Source organism: Chelonia mydas, chromosome 11 (genome assembly GCF_015237465.2).
Source record: "Chelonia mydas isolate rCheMyd1 chromosome 11, rCheMyd1.pri.v2, whole genome shotgun sequence".
NCBI lineage: Eukaryota > Metazoa > Chordata > Testudines > Cheloniidae > Chelonia > Chelonia mydas.
Window position 1 is genome coordinate 12856841 of NC_051251.2, and position 20197 is coordinate 12877037.

At 41.9% G+C, this 20197-nt stretch overlaps 1 protein-coding gene across 6 annotated transcripts in view; it reads right to left on the reverse strand.

Moving 5' to 3' along the window:
- HEG1 (heart development protein with EGF like domains 1) overlaps window positions 1-20197 on the reverse strand; it is a 96645-nt gene that overhangs the window by 24104 nt on the left and 52344 nt on the right. For all 6 annotated transcript variants that reach the window (XM_043525180.1, XM_043525182.1, XM_043525183.1 and 3 more), the window contains 8 exons: window positions 19542-19883; window positions 17005-18411; window positions 13334-13450; window positions 12681-12800; window positions 9390-9484; window positions 6718-6776; window positions 5947-6107; window positions 2492-2626 (listed from right to left, as the gene is read on the reverse strand). In XM_043525180.1, the coding sequence (XP_043381115.1) occupies window positions 2492-2626; window positions 5947-6107; window positions 6718-6776; window positions 9390-9484; window positions 12681-12800; window positions 13334-13450; window positions 17005-18411; window positions 19542-19883 (2436 nt within the window). The remainder of the gene's footprint in view (window positions 1-2491; window positions 2627-5946; window positions 6108-6717; window positions 6777-9389; window positions 9485-12680; window positions 12801-13333; window positions 13451-17004; window positions 18412-19541; window positions 19884-20197) is intronic.

Consider the following 20197-nt stretch of genomic DNA (forward strand, 5'->3'; position numbering starts at 1 on the left):
ACACTATAATTAGAATTACCACTTGTGAGCATTTAACATGCTATGGGCTACATTTTCACCACCCACAATCAGAGCCAGTTTTTCCAGACACTCAGTCCCCTTCTAGGCACCTGTATGCGGGGCAGGTTTTCAAAAGAGCTCAGCACATTGGGTCTGGTACTCTTTTGAAAAAAATCTCTGTTAATGTCAATTTGGGAGCTGCTGGGTGCTGAGTCCTTTTGAAAATCTGGATTGCACAATGGGGGCTAAATGGGAGCACAGCTTTGTCAAAAATCGGGCCCCAACTACAAATGCTGAGCACTTGAAAAATCTAGCCATGAGCTCTTTCGAAGATCTTACCCCACTCTGACTACAGAAGATGGCTTCCCGCTCTGTCCCCAGCTCTTGACAACATGGAGGTAAAATTCCCCTCAGCACGGCAGTGTGTAAAAGGCCATCTGCCCTAGAGCAATTTTCACCAATGCCATTTGCAAGCTCATGGAGGTGTCATCCTGTCTAAAATGTGTGGTGCCTGATTGTCCTGCTCATTTGATCATAACAGAGGTGACGGTGTGTCTTTTATTGCTCTGCTGCAAGCCCCTTGACCAATAAAGTATCCTATTTATTTTACAGATGGAATGAGAACAGAATTATCCCATCCCATCTGAGGTACTTACAATGCCCCTATTACCATAGTATTTGAGCATCTCACAATCTTTATTCTTCTCACAGCATTCCCCAGGGGATGGATAAGTACTATTACCCCCATTTTACAGGTGGGAAAGCTGAGGCACAGAGAAATGAAGTGACTTGCCCAAAGTCATAGAGGAAGTCTGTGCCAGAGCAAGAAACTAAAAGCTGGATCTCCCAAGGCCCAGGCTAGCACCCGAACCACTGGATCATCCTTCTTCTCAGCCCCACCCCCTGCAAGGTACACTGCAGCAATCTCTGCATCATTTGACACCCACCTTCCTCCATTCTTAGAGGGAAAAAAAGGAACGCTACTTTCTCGGACTGGAGCCGATTGAAATAAAAACTAGATGTTATTTTATGTGGGTTTCACGCATCCTGTCTCCTCCTCTTTGTTGCTGTTAGATGCCAGTGCTGCTGGAGATCCCATTACATGTATGAGGGAAAGCAGGGAAACATTATCACATATTTTTGAGCGAAGGCAGATTAGATTATTTTAAGCTTACTTCAAAGCCACTGCAGACCTGACTAGAATTGTTTAGTGCTGGTTGACAAGGTTCTTTCATTGTGCTGTCGACAAGAACCTAGCCAACTAAGGATGGCAAGGTTAAGGACTAATTAGGGATAGTCAACATATTTAACAAAAATACCTCCTACACACAGGCACCCCCCGCCCCATATGTATACACTCACAAAGGATTCATTTGTTTTACAATAGCACTTACAGATCCCAACTGAGATTGGGGCCACATTGTGCAAGGTGCTGTATATAAATATAGCAAGAGATATACCTTGTCTCAAAGAGCTCACAAATAAAGGTGGGGTGGGAAAACACAGGCACAGTCAGGTGAAGTGTCCTGCCCAAGATCACACAGAATGGCTGAACCAGGGTTGGAAGCCAGGACTCTGGGTTCCAATCCAATGCCCATGTGGTCTCTTACAAATTGTGATATTGTCAAAACATGACTAATCACCAATTGGCTGCTTCATACAGACAGAGAGGGGAAGAGGGTGTCATCTTTTGTAGATTGTGAGCTCTCTGGAGCAGGGACACTCTTCCCACACGTTTATACAGCATCTAGCATGTTGCACTCACAGCCAGAAACAAAAGTACATAATAACTATCAAAGTCATAAGTGTATTCATGATCAGGAAGCTGGACTTTTTACAATACACCACAGTACTGACTAATCTAAGCAGGCAATGGGCTCCCCTGAACCTAGGTACATTTATTTTGATCACTGCAGGAGCAAAATTGACCATAGTTTATTTAAAATGTAGCGAAATAGCTCTGTGTCTGCTAAGGCACTAGTTAAGATACTGGCTCTTGTATTTAAATGTCTATTATGACCCTTTTTAAGATCAAATAAATTCACACTCCTTCTCAGCTACTTGGTCATTTCAAAATACTAAGGATGCATCAATACAGCTTGTGAATTTAAAACAATTATCTTTACTTCCCCTGGAGTTCAGACAAAAGAGCAACACAAAAAAGTGTGCTATGTTATCTGTGCACTATGCCACTGAACTGTTGCCTCTGGCATTCCAACCCCTTGTCTCTGTTCACTGGATCTTTCTGACTTGCACAGCACGCTCCCGAAAGCGATAATATTATGATAACTGTAGTGAGAGAGTATCTTCAAGTTCTTCTGTAAAGCACCATATCCAAATGGAGGAAATCTAAACTGTTAATATTTATTCATAACACTGAGCTGCTTAGCATGCAAAGAAATACAAAGAACACATGTGTGAAAATAATTTCAACTGGAAACAAAATATTAAGCAAAAAACAAAGCAAATCTGGCTGTGAAAAGAACAATACCTCTGCAGGAATGATCCATCTTGTTGTATTTAAAGTATCCACTCTTGCACTGGCAGACTGCAATGCCATCCCAGTCGGTGCATTCCGAAGTCTCTCTGTCACATTCAGGGTCCTTCTGTTTACACAATCCACCAACTACCATAAAGACATCACCAATATCAGCTCATGTCCTTGTAAATTCACTGTTATGCATGTTGATCATCAGCTTTCTCCATGTATCACACTTAGATCACACACACTTTCCCCTATTTCTTTATTAACATTTGCTCCCTTTTGAGATAAAGCCACAGGACAGGATATGGCAGTCCCTACAACAGAGATTGGTCCTAATATGTAGGGAACGGTTGGAACCAGAACATGGATCTGAATTCTACAGCTGTCCGTAGCTCTGTGAGAGAGAGAGAGAGAGATCCTTTTTGTTATGTGATTGTACGATGGGGTTCTTGTCTATGATTGTGGTCCCTAGCCACTACCACAATGCAAATAATAAATAATAATATAATGGGCATGAATTAAAATTCTGCATCTGTACACTCCCTGGCTTTGGAGGGCTTATAACCTGGATGAGATTTTTGCCCATTTCTGCATTAAATACATAATGTATTTATTAAGAGGGTCAATATTTGAACGCAGATATTAGAGATAGAAAAGACCTACTGAGTCATCAGGTCTATCTCCTACCAACCAACACAGCATTGTTCCCTGCAATATATTCTTGGGTGCTTTGTCCAACCCTGACAGAATTCAGCAGTCTCACAGATCTCTCCATTACGAAGTTGTACATGATATTCAGTCTAAATGTGTATGAAATCTTCAGTTAAAAAAAAAAGAATTTGTATATGCTGTTCTTTTTGCCATACACAACTTGTACTTCCAGTCTAGATGATTTCTTTCAGATTAAGGGACACAAATATCTCCCTGTTAGAGAGATACCAGAGTATCCTTCACTCTGTAAAGCTCTTCCAGCGTAAATGCCTTCACATCTCCGCCTTCTAGCAGACAGACAGACCTCTGACATGTAAAGATGTAGTATATAGTAAGGAGAACCACAGCAGCATGCTCCACAAATACTGTTATAATTTCAGCCAAGATGTAGTTTCCCCACACTTCTGGTACAACCAAACCAAACTAGGAGAATAGAGAAAGAGAGCGGTATGGCCCACTGCTCTTAGCATAGAACCAGGAGCTAGAAACTCATGAATTTAATCCTAGATCTAATCTTGAGTCTATGGGTATGTCTACACTGCAATTAAAAACTGGTGGCTGGCCCTTGCCAGATGACTTGGGCTCCTGTGGCTTGGGCTAAGGGGCTGCTTAACTGTGACGTAGACGCTGGGGCTCGGGCTAAAGCCTGGGCTCTAGGACCCTGCGAGATTGGAAGGTCCCAGAGCTTGGGCTGCAGAACCGAGCCCGAACAATTACACTGCAATTAAACAGCCCCTTAGCCCGAGATTGGCGAGCCCAAGTCAGCTGGCATGGGCCAGCTGTGGTTGTCTATCTGCAGTGTAGAACACTATGTGGCCTTGGGCAAATTACTCTCTATGTGGCCTTGGGCAAATGACTTAACCTTGCCTCATTTCCATTCTCTTTAATACGGCAACATAGGGAAATGAGCAATTAATGTTTGTGAAGTACTTTGAAGACGAGAAGGGCTATATAAGTACAAGGTATTATTGAGTGAATTCTGCAGTATAGGAATGCGCTCCCCAAAACCAGTTCTCTGAGCTTTTACAGATTATGGACCAGGCTGTGCAATACATACGATTGCAGAACAAGGAAACCCCAATAACCATCCGATCACTGTAATGGACCCAAATCCTCTCCACAGGCTTAAGCAGCACGAAAATGCATCCCATCATCTTAATGCTGAGTCACAGAATGTGGTTGGCCCAATAACAGAATTAAGAGAACTGGAGTTACTTACTGCCTGTAAAGATTCATAACTGAACTACAGGCCTGTTTCAGCACCCTCTGCAGTCTGCAGAAAGACTTCCATTAGCTTTGCTGGGCTTTGGTTCAGGCCTGACTGAGGAGAGCTGGGTCAAGCTGGGTGAACTTGGATAATAATAAATCATTGCAACAATTTCTATGCCAATATGTTTCCCAACTGGAGCTCATAACCCTTTACTGTCCCAGCTCTTCTCGATTCCCTTCCCTCCTGAATTTGTCAGCTTGATTTTCAATACGTGTGTCAGAGAATAATTTGTGCCGTCAACAATTCTGTTTATCTTTAATGGGAAATTAGACACTAACCCTCACAAAATAAAAGAGCGGAAGAGGCCCCCGCTGGACTTGGGCTCAGCTGGCCTATCAAATCAAATTCCACCACTTTAATTGGGCTGGCGGCAGAAATTAGCAGGTGAAGAGCTCTGGCATGTGTTATGCAGGAGGTCAGACAAGATGAGCAAAATAGGCCCTGTCTGGCCTTAAAATCTATGAGAAAAGGAGTTTAAAACTCCCAAATTTCTCATTTTTATGCTTATTTAGCTTAAATGGCCAGACCAATTTTTCTTTCAGACTCAGACCCAAGGCTAAATGTTGCCAACTTTCATCTTCAAAGCAAAACATCTACAAGTACGTCACAAAGCTCTGGATGCAGATTTTTTTTTTTTAATGGAAACCTTGTCTCTCAAATGTCCCTCATTTCATGGGATAGCACTCATTTTAGTCTGAAGGCTACCTGTGTTGCACACACATTTGGGGTCCCCTCACTTGGACTGTAACATCAGTCTCATGAAACGGAGGCTACAGAAACCTATGTCCATGGAAGGAAAGAATCCCACAGAATTTTAAAGTTTCCTGCATGCATCATGTTTTGGTCCCTAGTCACACACTGCATCCCACGGTTGGGCCTGGGCAGGTGGAGGGGTCTGTATAGAAATGTTACTCAGCCTCGAACCATTTTAATACCGTTCACTTTTACCAATGGAATCTGGCACCAAGAAAAACCCAACCCCCAGCACGTACAGATTAACCATAGCAGCAAAGAAAGGCTATCATCAAATTGACGGGGAGGGCTTGTCTCACTATAAGCCTCACCTTGCTGTCACCCTCCCCTTTTTTAGCAGCTCTAAGCCCTGCACTCAAATCATTTTGATAGGTTCAAACCACGTGGTTAGAATAAGTCTCGTATTTTTTTGATCTGGATGGGATTCAATGCCGTACCCCAGAGAGGAAAGGACCATTCACAATGACTGTAATTCTGCGCGGTGTAATGTCTTTCACCCCTCTAACATTTTCACAAAGAGGCAGATTTCTCACACATGCGGGTAAGATAAAGCTTGACATCTGCAGTCTCTTTTTACACTGCAGGGGCTTTAAAATGACTTCCATTTAAATGAGATACATATTTGAAAGGGACTTTTCAGAAGGCCACAGTCACTTTAAGAACAAACAAACAAATAAAAAGCTGATTGTTTTCCAGTTTCATTATGATCAATCTGGATGTTATTTACCTCTGGGGAGCAGCGTATACTTGGAGATGAACTGGCAGGCTTCAGCAGGAGTTTTGCAAGCACTAATGTAGCTTTGTACACTGTTAACAATGTCACGGAGCGTCACGTTGGATGCTAAAGAAAAGGTGGTTTGGACTGAAACTCGGACAGAATTGGACTCCCTGCCAAAAAAAACCTATGCATCATCGTTTTGCATTTTATTTCATTGTTAATATGTCCTCGGCAGATTGCTATTAATATCAGTAATACATAGTGTGCATACAACACTTGATGTATATTGAAAAGACTGTCCAAACATTAGCTAAGTTCCCATAACAACCCTGTCTTATGTTACCCGCACTTTACAGACAGGGCAAACATATACATTTAAGACCCAATTCCATCCGCAGTGGGATACAAGTAATTCACAATGAAGCCAATGAGAGGAGATACTCGTATTTTTCAGGGGCAAAGTTAGGCCTAGGGATATTAATGACCTGATTTTTAAAACAGGTGTCATTGACTTCACTGGGAACTGGGGTTGGTCAGCACTTCTGAAAATCAGGCCATAAGTGACTTGCCTAAGGCCACAAAGAAAGTCAGTGGCAGAGTACTACAGTGTTCCTTGCTCCCAGTTCCATAGCGAGTCCTCTTATGCCACACTGTGTCTATCTTATTATCAACTGCAAAGCCTGGATCCAGAGCTGAACTTCCCCAGAGTTTTAGGCTGTTCAGATCAAGGAGGTTGCTTCTCCCCTATCCCCGACACATGCATTGTATTACATTCCTTACCTTGCAGCTTTAACTACTGAGTTGTAATAGCCAGGTAACGCTGAGAGAGACACGTTCAGCTGAAGGAAAGAATGGATATTCTATTACTGTTCGGGAATTAAACAGGGATCTCTGACCTTCGCAACAGCCTCTATTTCAATGAGACAGAGGGGCTTTGTATTGTCAACAAGGGAAGGATGAAGTCGCCATTGTGCAGCTTTGGACATGAGCAAAGTCCTATGGTTTATAAAAATGGGCATCTGTCCCGGGCCTGCTGTGCAGCGAGCACAATGGGCGAGGACCAGCCAGCAAAGCAGTGGGGAAAGAGGCCTGCATAAGGCACTATTCAGAACGACACACTTGGATGCTGCACATTATCAAAGGCGCCTCCCCCCGAATCCCACCCTCAAGGAAAGAGTCTCGGATTCAGTCATTTATTTTGATTTCTCCTAAGTCTGTTTAGTCAGTATCACGGAGGCTGTCATTCCCTCTTCCTGTTGCTTTAGCTATGTCACCAGGCAAGCTGCCTTGCTTGGTGAAAGGCACAGTGAACTGCTGGGACCAAGGGCTGCTAAAAAGCTGATCTAACTTGTGCGAAGACAAGAATGAATACGTGGTAGGCAAGAGAACTATCCCTGGTATGAATGATTCACAGGCTACCTCTCCACTGTGAGGTAGGAGTTTGATTCACCTGCTTGCGTACACAAACTCGCACTAGCTTGTATTGAGCTACATGAGTTTCAATAGCTGTGTAGACGCCAGAGCGGCCGCGGAGGCCTGGCTTAGTTGGGCCGAGAATAAACCTGCCTGAAACTGGTGGATATGTACTCGGCACAGCTATGCCATGCCGCCACTGCCCGGGCCACCACGGCTACACTGCTATTGATACGCGTGGCCAGCTTGCTGAGAAGAAAGGAGTATGTGTACGCAAGCAGGGGAATCACAACCCTAGCTCGTAGTGTACTCAGAGCCCCAGTTCTCTTTTCCAAGCAACTTCAGCACCAGGCTGGTATTTATGAGACCTGTTGCTGAAACTGGGGGAGCCCAGGATTATTGGTCCTGAGTTTGTCTCCGAACCGGAAATAAAGAGCTTTATAACCCCTACGCCGGAAACTGCAGTACAACAACAGGCCACTAGGGGGAGGGCACTCAATAGAAGCCTATAGGCAACCCCAGCCTAGTCAGAATGAGCTTTGCCTTAGTCTAACTTACTCAGCCTCCTTGAAGCAGGGTCTCTCCACTGAGTATTGATGGGATGGGATGAACTAAGATTCAAAAAATGAGCAGATCTTTGAATATAATTATCAGCCTAATCACCCGTCCTTATTTCCTGCCTGGGCAAGCCATCCCTCAGCCAAGAGAGAAAAAAGGAGCTAATGATTCAAGTTCCACACCTAACAAAAAGAAAAGGAGGACTCGTGGCGCCTTAGAGACTAACCAGTTTATCTGAGCACAAGTCCTCCTTTTCTATTTGCGAATACAGACTAACACGGCTGCTACTCTGACACCTAACAAAGCCCATCCCCTGGCATGAAGGAAGAGCTGAAGTTATTCTTTCTTGTCCCATTTCTCACTGCTGAAGCTTGGTTCTCCAGGTGGGTAATCAACTGTGGTTTCTGCCTTCCCAGAGATGGGCAACTTAGATTGGAATAGCATGAACACCAACCAGTATTATTTGGCTACATGCAGTTAGTCTAATGTTACCACTATGTGTACTCTTCTGCAAATGCAGCATTCTTATAATGTATTTGTATTGTGGTAGCAACCCGGAGCTCCAGTCATAGACTAGGACCCACCGAGCTAGGTGTTGTACAAACAGAACAAAAGGACAAGTCTTGCTCCAAAGAGCTGATTCATTTTTTTTTCCCCACACAAACACAAATTCTGTCATGAAGCACTGGAATAACAGAAGCATAGAATCATAGGACTGGAAGGGACCTCGAGAGGTCTTCTAGCCCAGTCTCCTGCACTCATGGCAGGACTAAGTGTTATCTAGGCCACCCCTGACAGATGTTTGTCTAACTTGTTCTTAAAAATCTCCAATGATGGAGGTTTCACAATCTCTCTAGGCAATTTATTTCAGTGCTTAATCATCCTGACTGTTAGGAAGATTTTCCTAATGTCCAACTTAAACCTCCCTTGCTTCAATTTAAGCCCATTGCTTCTTGCCCTATCCTCAGAGGTTAAGGAAAACAATTTTTCTGCCTCCTTCTTGTAACAACCTTTTCTGTACTTGAAAACTGTTATGTCCCCTCTCAGTCTTCTTTTCACCAGACTAAACAAACCCAGTTTTTTCAATCTTCCCTCATAGGTCATGTTTTCTAGACCTTTCATCATTTTTGTTGCTCTTCTCTGGACTTTCTCCAATTTGTCCACATCTTTCCTGAAATGTGGCACCCAGAACTGGACACAATACTCCAGTTGAGGCCTAATCAGTGCAAAGTAGAGCAGAAGAATTATGAAGAATCATGTCTTGCTGACAACATATTTTACAGTCTTTGAGGAAAAGTCCCTAGCATCTGACATGGTCATGACATAGTAAATGACGAATGCCTGAACCAGAAAATGTCATTTGTATAAAGATGAACCCACGATTTACAGTCTCTGTATCTTGTGCTTTGTTGCACAGACCATGACACTGGATGAAATCTACATGAAGCAGCATTTGTTAATGTTCTAGAAATGACACTTACTATTGTTATTATTTCATCTTCAATTCGATGGAGCTCAGAATACATCCCATGAGTAGTGTTCAGTTTCAGTGCAACTTGACCAACAAATGTTCTTACTAAAATTAAAAACAAAGCCTGTTAGCTACAATTCATGCAGCTTTGATATCCCAGGCTGAGATCTCATCATGTCCCATGAGCTAGACAGAGTTTAGTCTGGTTGAAAACTATAGCAATGGGAAACCTATGAATGAGTTTATCACTAATAAAGCACAGATCCCATGGGATTCTTCACAAGAGATTGTGTGTCAGCCCCAGTGTCCTAGCTAAATTCCATCTCAGACAGTTATATGTAATCTAACTGAATACTCCTGCAGCTTAAATTGAAGAGAGAGTTGTTCTTTTTCATTTCCTGTCCTAACCCGTTGTGCAGTGGTACTACTTGCTGTTAATCAGTCTGCATTTCGCCCGAGAGGTAACTATATTTCAGTGCTGGGTGCAATAATTCTTGTACTATATAATCTCTCTGTCTCTATAGGGACATTTATACGGTTACTCTGAAGGTCTTGATAGACTAAGATCATCTGCTTTCCCTCCCCCCACACCAAGTCTCTTTTTTATACTGCATATATTTTGCTCATTCCATTTCTAATCTTCCATTCTTTGCATCATGTATCTTGATCTTGCTGTTTTGGTTTTTTTTAATTTTTCCAAATCCTTTCTATGTTGTGGTGCCCAAAATTGCGTACAGTTGTTGAGGTGAAGCTGCTGTAGGCTTAGAGAGAGCAGCACACCACACAACCTGCCATGGCCCAAATATGGAGTGCAAATGGGTGACAGAGACTCCAAAGGAGGGACGCAAAAACATTGTCAATGCAGGAAACTTTAAATATTGTGGGATTCATTCCTCCAGTGTAAATAACTCTTTCTGTAACCTCAGTTACAAGAGTCTTTATTTCAGATTTGAATAACCTCAGCGTGGCCAACTCTCATGATTTGCAGGTATGATTCGCCATATTTGGTGGTTTTCTTAAAGCCTCAGCTACTGGAGGCATGTGATTAGGTAAGAACCTCAGCTTTCTTTCTTTCTTTCTTTTTTTTTATTTAATATAAACAGTAATTTTCTAACCCTCGTCAGTGTAGAGAAAAACTTGAAAATGTGACCCAGGTGTAAACTTGTGATGGGGTCTACAGGCCCCACACTGAAGCTGGGCTGGGAGTGGAGCAATATTGTGCTAAGGGGTGGGCCCTGCCTATGTGCACAGCATGTTCCCACGGCAGGGACACTGGTAGCTCAGGGAAGTGGGGAGGGAGCTGCAAGCTCCACCAGGAAGCAAGACTAAAGCTGAGAGCTATGTCAGGAGTGGCAACAGCTTTGTGAAGGCTGCTCTAGAAGCAGGGATTTGGGTACCCCCACTTTTGGGGAGCTGAAAGCCCTAAAAGAGATTGCTTCAACAAGATGCTAAGAGACTGAAGAATGTCTCTGAAGCCAGCAACCATGCTCCAACTGGAATAGCTCCAGACTGGTAGGAAGTGACCCAGGGGAAAATATAATTTAGGGTAGCTCAATAGCTGGGCCAGATGCTTTGATAAACCCCTAGCGCACTGGGTCAGGACCCAGTGGAACAGGTGGGCTCAGATCCCCCTACCTTGCCCACTCCCCCACACCTCTATAGTGACAAAACCTCTGTGAAAGCAATCTGAGCACACAGAAGCGATTAAGGCTGCAGCCAGGGCCCCTTTGGGTTGACTAGGCTGGCAGAAACTGTAAGACCACAACCCGACCGCTAGGACAGCTGATCATCGGACCATCCCGCTACAAACCTCAAGATTCAAAAACTAGAAGGCAAATAAAAATAATTCAAAATCTATTTCTTTTTTAAATCTTGTGGTTTTTAAGCTTATGCTTAAATAAATTAAATTAAATAAATAAAAGCTTATGCTCAAATAAATTGGTTAGTCTCTAAGGTGCCACAAGTACTCCTTTTCTTTTGTGGTTTTTAAGCTAATTTATTTATTTTGGGGGTGCCTGACTCATGAGTTTTGAATGCTTGGGGTTGGAAATATTTAATTGTCAAAAATACGAGAGAAGAGATGTCAAGTTTGTGTGGGATTTAGGTAACTTTGTGACTGAAATGTGTGATGCCCTTTGAGATGAGGTACAGTTTAGAGTTAAAAGCACTCTTGCCTACCTAGATTTATACAAGCCTGGGGGCAGAAGCTAATAACCCAAGTTGGAATCTGGTCAGAATAGCAGGGATTCTATCCCTAAATCTTCTATTAAATGTCAGACTGTCAGTGAAAATGGAGGATCACAGCTTCAGCTTTATATCCCATCCAAAAGACAAATACAGTTGCGGATAACATTATAAAGCCTCCAATCCTTTCCCATGCCTTCAGGCTACACACAGAGGCCAGGTGCTCCTCTCACGGCAAGTTTTGTACCAGAGAAACCTCATTGACGTCTCTGATTCCTGATTTACACTGGCATAATCAGAAGAGAATTAGATTCACAGTGTTTATATAATCTGCCCTTAGTCCAAAATAAAATAAAATCATTTGCTACCCTAGCAGTCCATCTTAAAAATGCCCTTCATTAATACCTCAGGCATGATTCAACAGCACTATTTTCATATTTGTAATTCTTTCAGATCATGGCTCACAGTAAAGTCTTGTAAAACAGTCACTTCTACAATGGGTCATGAGAAAAGCGTGAAATTCAGAGTCTTTCTGCATACAGAGGTGATGGAACTTGGATATTGAATAATTGTGCTATATGCTAAACGAAAGCTACAAAATAAGGCCTTGTTCCTACAAAGACTTATACAGTTGCTTAACTTTATGCACATGATTAGTCTAACTGAAGGCAAATTTCACAATGGCCCTACTAACATGCGCCTAAGTCGTGGTAGGAGTAGGATCTAAGTATTTTGTGAAATTCTTTTAGATTGTTAGAATTCATTAAAAAAAAAAAACCCTGGATTTTCTGTCCTTAAAATACAAATAAACCTGCAACCATTATTTGAAATATGCTGTTTGTATAGCTTTATGAAAGTGGAGGAAATCTTTAAATATCACTGAATCCCCAGGACATTCCACCACAAAATACATGAGACTACATATCGGTAAAGACAATAAAAGACAATTATGCTAATAGAAACCAGCTATCGGTAGCTAAATTTTAAAGGAAAGGATTTTTCTGATTCCTGGTTTTATTTCTGTCTTAGGAGATTTTTATTTTTAACCAAGTATTTCTTTCTTTCTTTTTTTCTTTCTTTCTTTTTTTTTTTTTTTTTTGCAGTTCAATTCTCTTACCTAAATTGCATTTTCCTTTTTCTAGCTGGTATCCAAGAGGACATCTGCAGACATAGGAGCCGTGAGTATTATTACATGTGGCCAGAGCTGGGCATGGATTAGAAAGACATTCATCCACATCTGAAACAAGGGAGAAAACAGAACAGCTGGCAGAATTACAAGAAATCATTGGCAGTAAAACTAGAAGACCCTCTGCGTATTGTTGTACGACTCACTGCATCATTACCACTTATTATTATTTATCGTGTTCTTGATCATCCTACCGAAGCTGAGTGAATAAATGCAAAGAAAAGCTTTCCCATTCTCAATGTTTTACTGACTTTGCTTCAGCCCCAGTGAATAATAATGCCTAGCTCTTATCAATCACTTTTAATCAGTAGATCTCAAAGTGCCTTATAAAGGATATCCCCATTATCCCCACTAACACACAAAAAGGTGAAGGAACTTGCCCAAGGTCACCCAACAGGCTAGTGGCAAAACCAGAACCAGAACCCAGGTCTTCTAAGTTCCACAGTGGTACTCTAGCCACTGAGGTCATAGCCTGTTTCTACAAACTGCTATCACTCAGGCAATGCAGATTGATTTCTTTGATGTTGCTTGAATTGTCACCAATATAAGATGGAGGAGCCATTGGCTGCAATATTGTCCTTTACCTTCCCTGCAGTCTTCTCCTTGCCAGGCTGGTGAACACTTGCACTGATATTTGCCCATAACACCATTAATAACGCATCTTCCATCATGCAGACAAGGGTTTGTGGAGCAGATATTGACTGTGAAATAAGACATTTGGGGGATTAATTCCTTGCTTGACTAACATGACTGTAGTTTTGTCTAGTTGCTATGCATGCCATACAACTGAACATTCAAATTCTTGGGGGAAAAAGCATTGGATTCTCACCCTCTTTTCTGCCATATCTGGAAATGCTCTTCATGATGCATGTGTTAGTCTCATTAGCAGGAAGATAAATTATGCACGTCCAAGTGCAGAACATAGCCAGAAGGGCTGGCTTGTTTCTGGATTACACGGGATTGCAAGACAAGCTAGGGGGCGCACGTCACTCGGATCTGTTTTCTGGTTATTACTGAGCAGTGTAATTCACAAAGGCTGTAAGGATGGTTTTAGGGTTAAAGCACAGGAGTCAGGAACTCCCGTGGGCTGTTGCTGGCTCTGCTGTAGACTTACGGTGTGGCCGCAGACAGGTCACGGAGGCCCACACATTTCAAAAATGGCCACTGATTTTTGGTGTCCAGCCTGAGACAAACTGATTTTTCAGAGTTGCTGAGCGCTCACCCTGGTGACGTCTCCCGAGCGGAGTTATGAGCGTTCAGCACCTCTGACAAGCAGGGCCAGTAGCGTAGCCAAGGGGGAAGCGGGGGGAGCGGCCGCTCCCCCTCTGAGCACAAGTGGAGCCTTTTTGATTTATAGGTGCCTTTTTTCATTTATTCACCCGGCAGTGCTCCAGTTCCTCGGCGGCGGGGGCCTTCACGCGGTCCGGCTCCTCGGCGGTGGGGGCCTTCACGCGGTCCAGCTCCTCGGCAGCACTTCAGCAGCAGGGGCCTTCAGTGCCGCCGAGGACCCGGAGCCCCACCCAGTGAGTACAAGCGGGTGGCACCTCTTTTTTATGTCCGCTGCCCCTGTTCGCTCCACCTAGCTACGCCACTGAGCTGGGCTAATGTGTCGCAAGCAGGGCACCCAAAAATTAAGTAACCAAAAGGTACTTCTCTGTCTTTCAGTTTTCCTGCTGTAATATGGGGAGGAAACTGATTACCAAAAACAGCGTGTGGGGGGGAGGAGGCATGGAATTGCATGGACACTTTTAAGGCTTCAGACCTTATTTTTTTAAATATGAATTTGTCAACATTTTGAAACCTGATGGGAGAAGTAATTGTGAAAACACGGAAAATTTTTCCCGTTTTTTTTTTTAAATGTCAAGATTTGGAATAGTGCTAAAAATCGTGAAATTCAAAAAATGTTGACCAGCTCTAACAATGATGAGATAGGCATGGGACTCCGCCCTGCAACTCATATTCATGTCAGTATTCCCACTGAAATCAACGGGATTGCTTGCATGAGAAAGGCAAGCAGTATTGGGCTATTAATTCCTTAATGTTTCTAAAGCAGTTTGGAAGGCATTACAAAAATATAGAGCGTTATTAAATCCATAGTACAAAGTGTTAATCCAGGTCACTGAAAGGACTTCCTCTTTACAGTAAATGTCAGAACCTTACTTTTTAAAAAAGAATAAAGTAGCAAAACATGAATCACTCAATAAAAAGAGGCTACATTAAACTAGGTTCTCACGTAAAATGCATGAACCCATGTCACTATTCCCAATAGAATACTTATATACTGAAATACAATCTGTAGTAAAAATATGCAGTCAAAGAGTTCAGTCCTGTAAACACTTATTAGTGGCTGTAGTACTTTCTACTTTATGTAGTCCTACGGATGTTAAAGTGGTGACCGAAGTCAGTAAACACTACACTGTTTAGCAAGTGTTTTCAGCCGCAGGGGCTTTAATTATGGATTATATTTCCATTCTGATAAAAACATTACTGAATATATTTAATTGAGACAATAAGGAGACTAGACTGACTGACGCCCTTGGGTTTTTGTGATACAAAGTCCTTCACGCACTCCTCCCAGTGTACTGATGACCTAGCCACAGCTACCTTTCCTCAACCCCCTTAGTCCCTTAAGGATAAGCACATGAGTCACCATTCCAGTTCACTCCTAGAAAGAGTTTTCCCTTAGCCAAGTGTGAAGATGCCTGCTTCTGCCAAATTATGTATTCTTGTTTTATGAAGTGGAGTTTTTGCCAAAGTTTCTGCTTCTAATATCAATATGGTTTCATGTTCTTAACACATAACTGGCTACGACAAAAGGCAAAACTGGAACTTGTGCTTAATGCTTTTCCCTACTTTGCTTCAAAATATAAAATATAATAATGGCTATGACTATGAGTGGCAATAGACTCAGCAAGGATACAGAATGTGGCCTAGACTTTCGCTAACAAGTGACAAATGCAAAATAATGCACATTGGAAAACATAATACTAACTATACACACAAAATGATGGGGTCTAAAGGAGCTGTTACCACTCAAGAAAGAGATCTTGGAGTCATTTGGATAGTTCTCTGAAAACGTCTGTTCAGCATGCAGCAGCAGTCAAAAAAGCTAACAAAATGTTAGGAACCATTAGGAAAGGGATAGAGAAGAAGACAGTAATGTCACTATATAAATCCAGGGTACACCCACACCATGAATACTGTGTGCAGTTCTGATTGCCTCATCTCAAAAAAGATATATTAGAACTGGAAAAAGTACAGAGAAGGGCAACAAAAATGATTAGGAGTATGGAACAGCTTCCATATGAGGAGAGATTACAAAGACTGGGAGCGTCCATCTTAGAAAAGAGACAACTGAGTTGGGGATATGATAGAGGCTTATACAATCATGAATGGTGTGGAGGAAGTGAATAGGGAAGTGTTATTTATTCCTTCACATAACACAAGAACCAAGGATCAGCCAATGAAATTAATAAGCAACAAATTTAAAACTAACATAAGTAAGTCCTTGTTCACACAACACATAGTCAATTTATGGATTTTGGTGCCAGCGGATGTTGTGAAGGCCAAAAGTATAACTGGGTTCAAAAAAGAATTCATGGAGAATAGGTCCATCAATGGCTATTAGCCAAGATGGTCAGGGACACAACCATGTGTTCAGGTTGTCTCTAAGCCTCTGACTGCCAGAAGCTGGGACTGGACGACAGTAGATAGATCACTCAATAATTGCCCTGTTCTGTTCATTCCCTCTGAAGCATCTGGCATCAGCCACTGTCAGAAGACAGGATGCTGGGCTAGACAGATCATTGGTCTAACCCAGGACAGCCATTCTTTTGTTCTTATGACAGGCCCTTTTGAGGGAGATTATATATAGAGAGAGAAAAAATGATCATAGGTTGTAATAACAGGACAAGCTCCAATGCAAATACTAATGCTGGCCAACTGTCTTTCCTCATTAACAAGACATATATTTATATGTATCTATTTTTTTAATTAGAAATAAAGAAATTGTTGATTTTAAATGTACAAGCAGAGCTGGTCGACGGTTTTTGAATTTCAATTAACTTTTGGTAAAATTTCCACCAAAATTTTCCACATTTTTCAATAGGGGGATCTATTAAACTCTTTTGTTTCAAATGTTAATACCTAGAATTAAGACTAACTCATATCCTCAAAGATTTTCATACAACCTATATCTGATGTTCTCTTCATTCTACATATCCAATGTTTCTGGGCAACCTTTTAGGTGTTTTACCTGTTGTATGAGAAGAAGTTACTAATGCCCTCGTGCGACTTAACAGAGCAATAGTAGTTGGTTTGGTAGCTGCTGCCGAAGTGGTGGAAAACCCTACAGTGGTTTTGCTAGGGGAAGATGTTTTGGAAGGATGTGTAGCTGGGATATTTTCTTCAGTGATTTTAATGCTAGTTGCAGTGCTAGTTTCCATTGTTTTTGTAGTTACTCCAGTTATGTAGGCCAGTGTCGTGGCAACAGCAGTTTTAACTCTGCGAGTTTTCGTAGTAAGAGAATGATCTGTAGTTGGCACAGAACGTGGTGGCCCAAAAGTCATGTCTGTTGACAATGTAACAGTTTTCCCTGTTGTTAATTCTGCTGCGGGGAACACATCCCTTTGACTTGTCATATTTGGCAAGATACTGGTCGATGCTTTTGTCATCTCAGTGTGCTGGGTATCCTTGCTCAGACTTGGAGCAGCTGTTGTCAGAAGCAAAGTTGTCTTTTCAAAATGGTCCCCACTGGAAGTGAAGGTTCCTCCTGTGGAGCTCTCTGTTGCAAGTGTGGAAGCTGATGTGGATGAAGAGCTACTGCTGAGCTGTTCCATAGGTTCAGTCTGAAGAGGAAGTGGTCCTTTGGTTTTGAAAGTAGTGCTCTCTTTCAACTGGTGTGGTCTGCTGTGATTGCTGTACTGTCTGGGTGTACTCCCATAGAACACAGCAGTCGATGGCTCCATTCTGTCTGTCCCTCCCGATGTAATCATGGACCCACTGGTTTGAAAACTGTCACCAGCCTGTGATGGTAAAGATGATGAAGAAAATGAAGGTAATAAAGGAAATGATGCAACTGATGAGGAGGTGGATAAAGATGACGGCAAAGATGGTGGTGGGAGTGACAATGATGGTATCACTGATGAAGAGGATGGTAGAGATGACTCTGATGATGCAAATGAATGAGGTGGCGATGGCGTTGATGAAAGCAAGTGATGTACTGATGACTCCGAGGAAGAGGATGGAAATACTGGTGAAGATAATGATGAGCTGCCAGTTAGTGACGATTCAGTGCCAGTGAAAAACAGAGTTGCATTTTGTAGATTGACTGTAGAAGAGTAAGTTGGCATTTTGGAAGAATGTACAAGCAAAGGCTCCGTAGATGGAGCAATTAAATCCCCATCACTTGATGCCATGTTACTTCCTCTGCTCTGAGCCATAAAAGATGAGGATTGTGCTAAATCTGAAGAGTTGGAAATTTCTGCATAAAAAGTGGAACTTTCTGATGATTCGGCAGAGGTGCTGTTATTTGATATAGACAGTAATGTCCTGTCTCCACCTCTACTGAATGTGGTTGGAATGTACATGCTGTCAGTGCGAGAAACAGAGGTCCTTTTCTCAGTGTCGATGCTGCTAACTGGTTGATGGCTACTTGCAATGCCTGGAATAGAAGAAAAAAAGTAACATGACAGTAATATATAGCAAAATATTTTGGCATTTTACTGAAATTATATGTCTGATACATAAAATGTACTAGTCTGTGTATTGGTCCACTCAGTCCGTCAGTTTATAAGGCGGTTATCTGCCAGTGAAAACTAGCTTGAGCGCAATGCTTTTGCAAATGTAACTATATTGTAATTTTTAACACCTTCTGAACTGTTAACCTCAGACTCTTGCAGCCTTGAGTCCCGCACAGGAACTGTACGTTCACTAACAAGTATTTTTACCTCTTTTCAACATGTTGCCTTTTCACATGATTGAGTACTGTGTCCTCTTCTTGTGCTTTGTGAAAGGGTAAACAGCAAAGTCCATTTGTCCTCTATGTCATTCAGAATGACCTTATCCTCTAACTCTCTTCCTCCATTCCAAACTAAGTAAAACCCATCTTTTTTTAAATCCGGTTTTGCACAGAAGAATTCTCATGCCTCCATAGGAAGAAAATACTTTCAAGGACATGTTCTATGTTAGTGTGCAAAAAATAAAATAATGTCTTACAAAAATTCACTGATCAAAGACTTTATAATCAGGAACCCTCAGAAGTACAACACGTCTCTTTGAAAAGTTAGCCGTGGATGACACAGAATATTAACATTTATTTTACAGTTAATCGCAGGAAGAGTGTGTGTGTAGCGAATTTCAGCGTTTACAGGGAGTTTGGCAATGTTCTTGGAAGTACAGGATGGAATTTTCAAAAGCCCTCTGAATTGGCCTAACTCTGCTCTACTGCTGAAAGTTCCCATTGGCTTAAGCCAACAAGGAGCACTTTTGAAAACACCACCCATTAAAAATAAGGAAGAATGCAAACAACTGGCATATCTAGTGAGTTTCTTACTAACACTAGCCAGTCAAGAATCACAGTGTCAGTGTTAACAATCCTAGCTGGCTGGATGTTTACCCCTTTGGAAAGATTCTCCAGAATGTATGAGCTTGGCTTTGATTCGGTTACTTTAGATAGCACATGGGTATATGGGAGCACCATCTGTCTGCACACATGCAAAGTATTCAATGCACTGGTGAGATTTTGTATATAAGACTGGTATTCTCACGGTGACATACACACAAAATACTTACTTGAAGGATCATTTTGGAAAGAAGAGTAAGTTGGTATCTTGGAAGAACGAATAAAGAAAGTCTCAGTTGAAGATCCGGTGAAACCCATATCATTTGCTGAGATACTTGTCCCTCTAGTCTGTGCCATTGAAGGTGACTGAATTAATTCTGAGGAATTGGCAATTTCTGTATATGAAGTGGAGCTCTCTGTTGTATGGGCAGATGTGCTATTTGTCAGAGATTGTGACGTCCTCTCTCCACCTCCAGTTAACGTAGCTGAACTGTACATACGGTCAGTATAAGGACTGGAAATCTTTTTTTCTGTTTTTGAGCTGCTAAGAGACTGATGGTTACTTCCAACGGCTGAAATGGGATTAAAAGGTGGAAATTAAATTTTATATGCACAAATCAGAATGAAATTGTGAGTTTTATAATAATTTTACCCTGAAATACAGGGCCAAATAACTCCAGCAACTTTAAATGGAGCTATGCCTGGGATTAATTTGGTTTATAGACACTTTTTACAGAAATAATAGTGGTGTATGAACCACTGAGTATTTAAAAAAACAATATAATTTCTATAGATGGAAACCTTTATAACCGGGACTTTCTGAGGATGAAAGGTATTGACACAATGTGTGTCAGTAGAGTTGGAATGATGCAGTAGAAGTACTTGT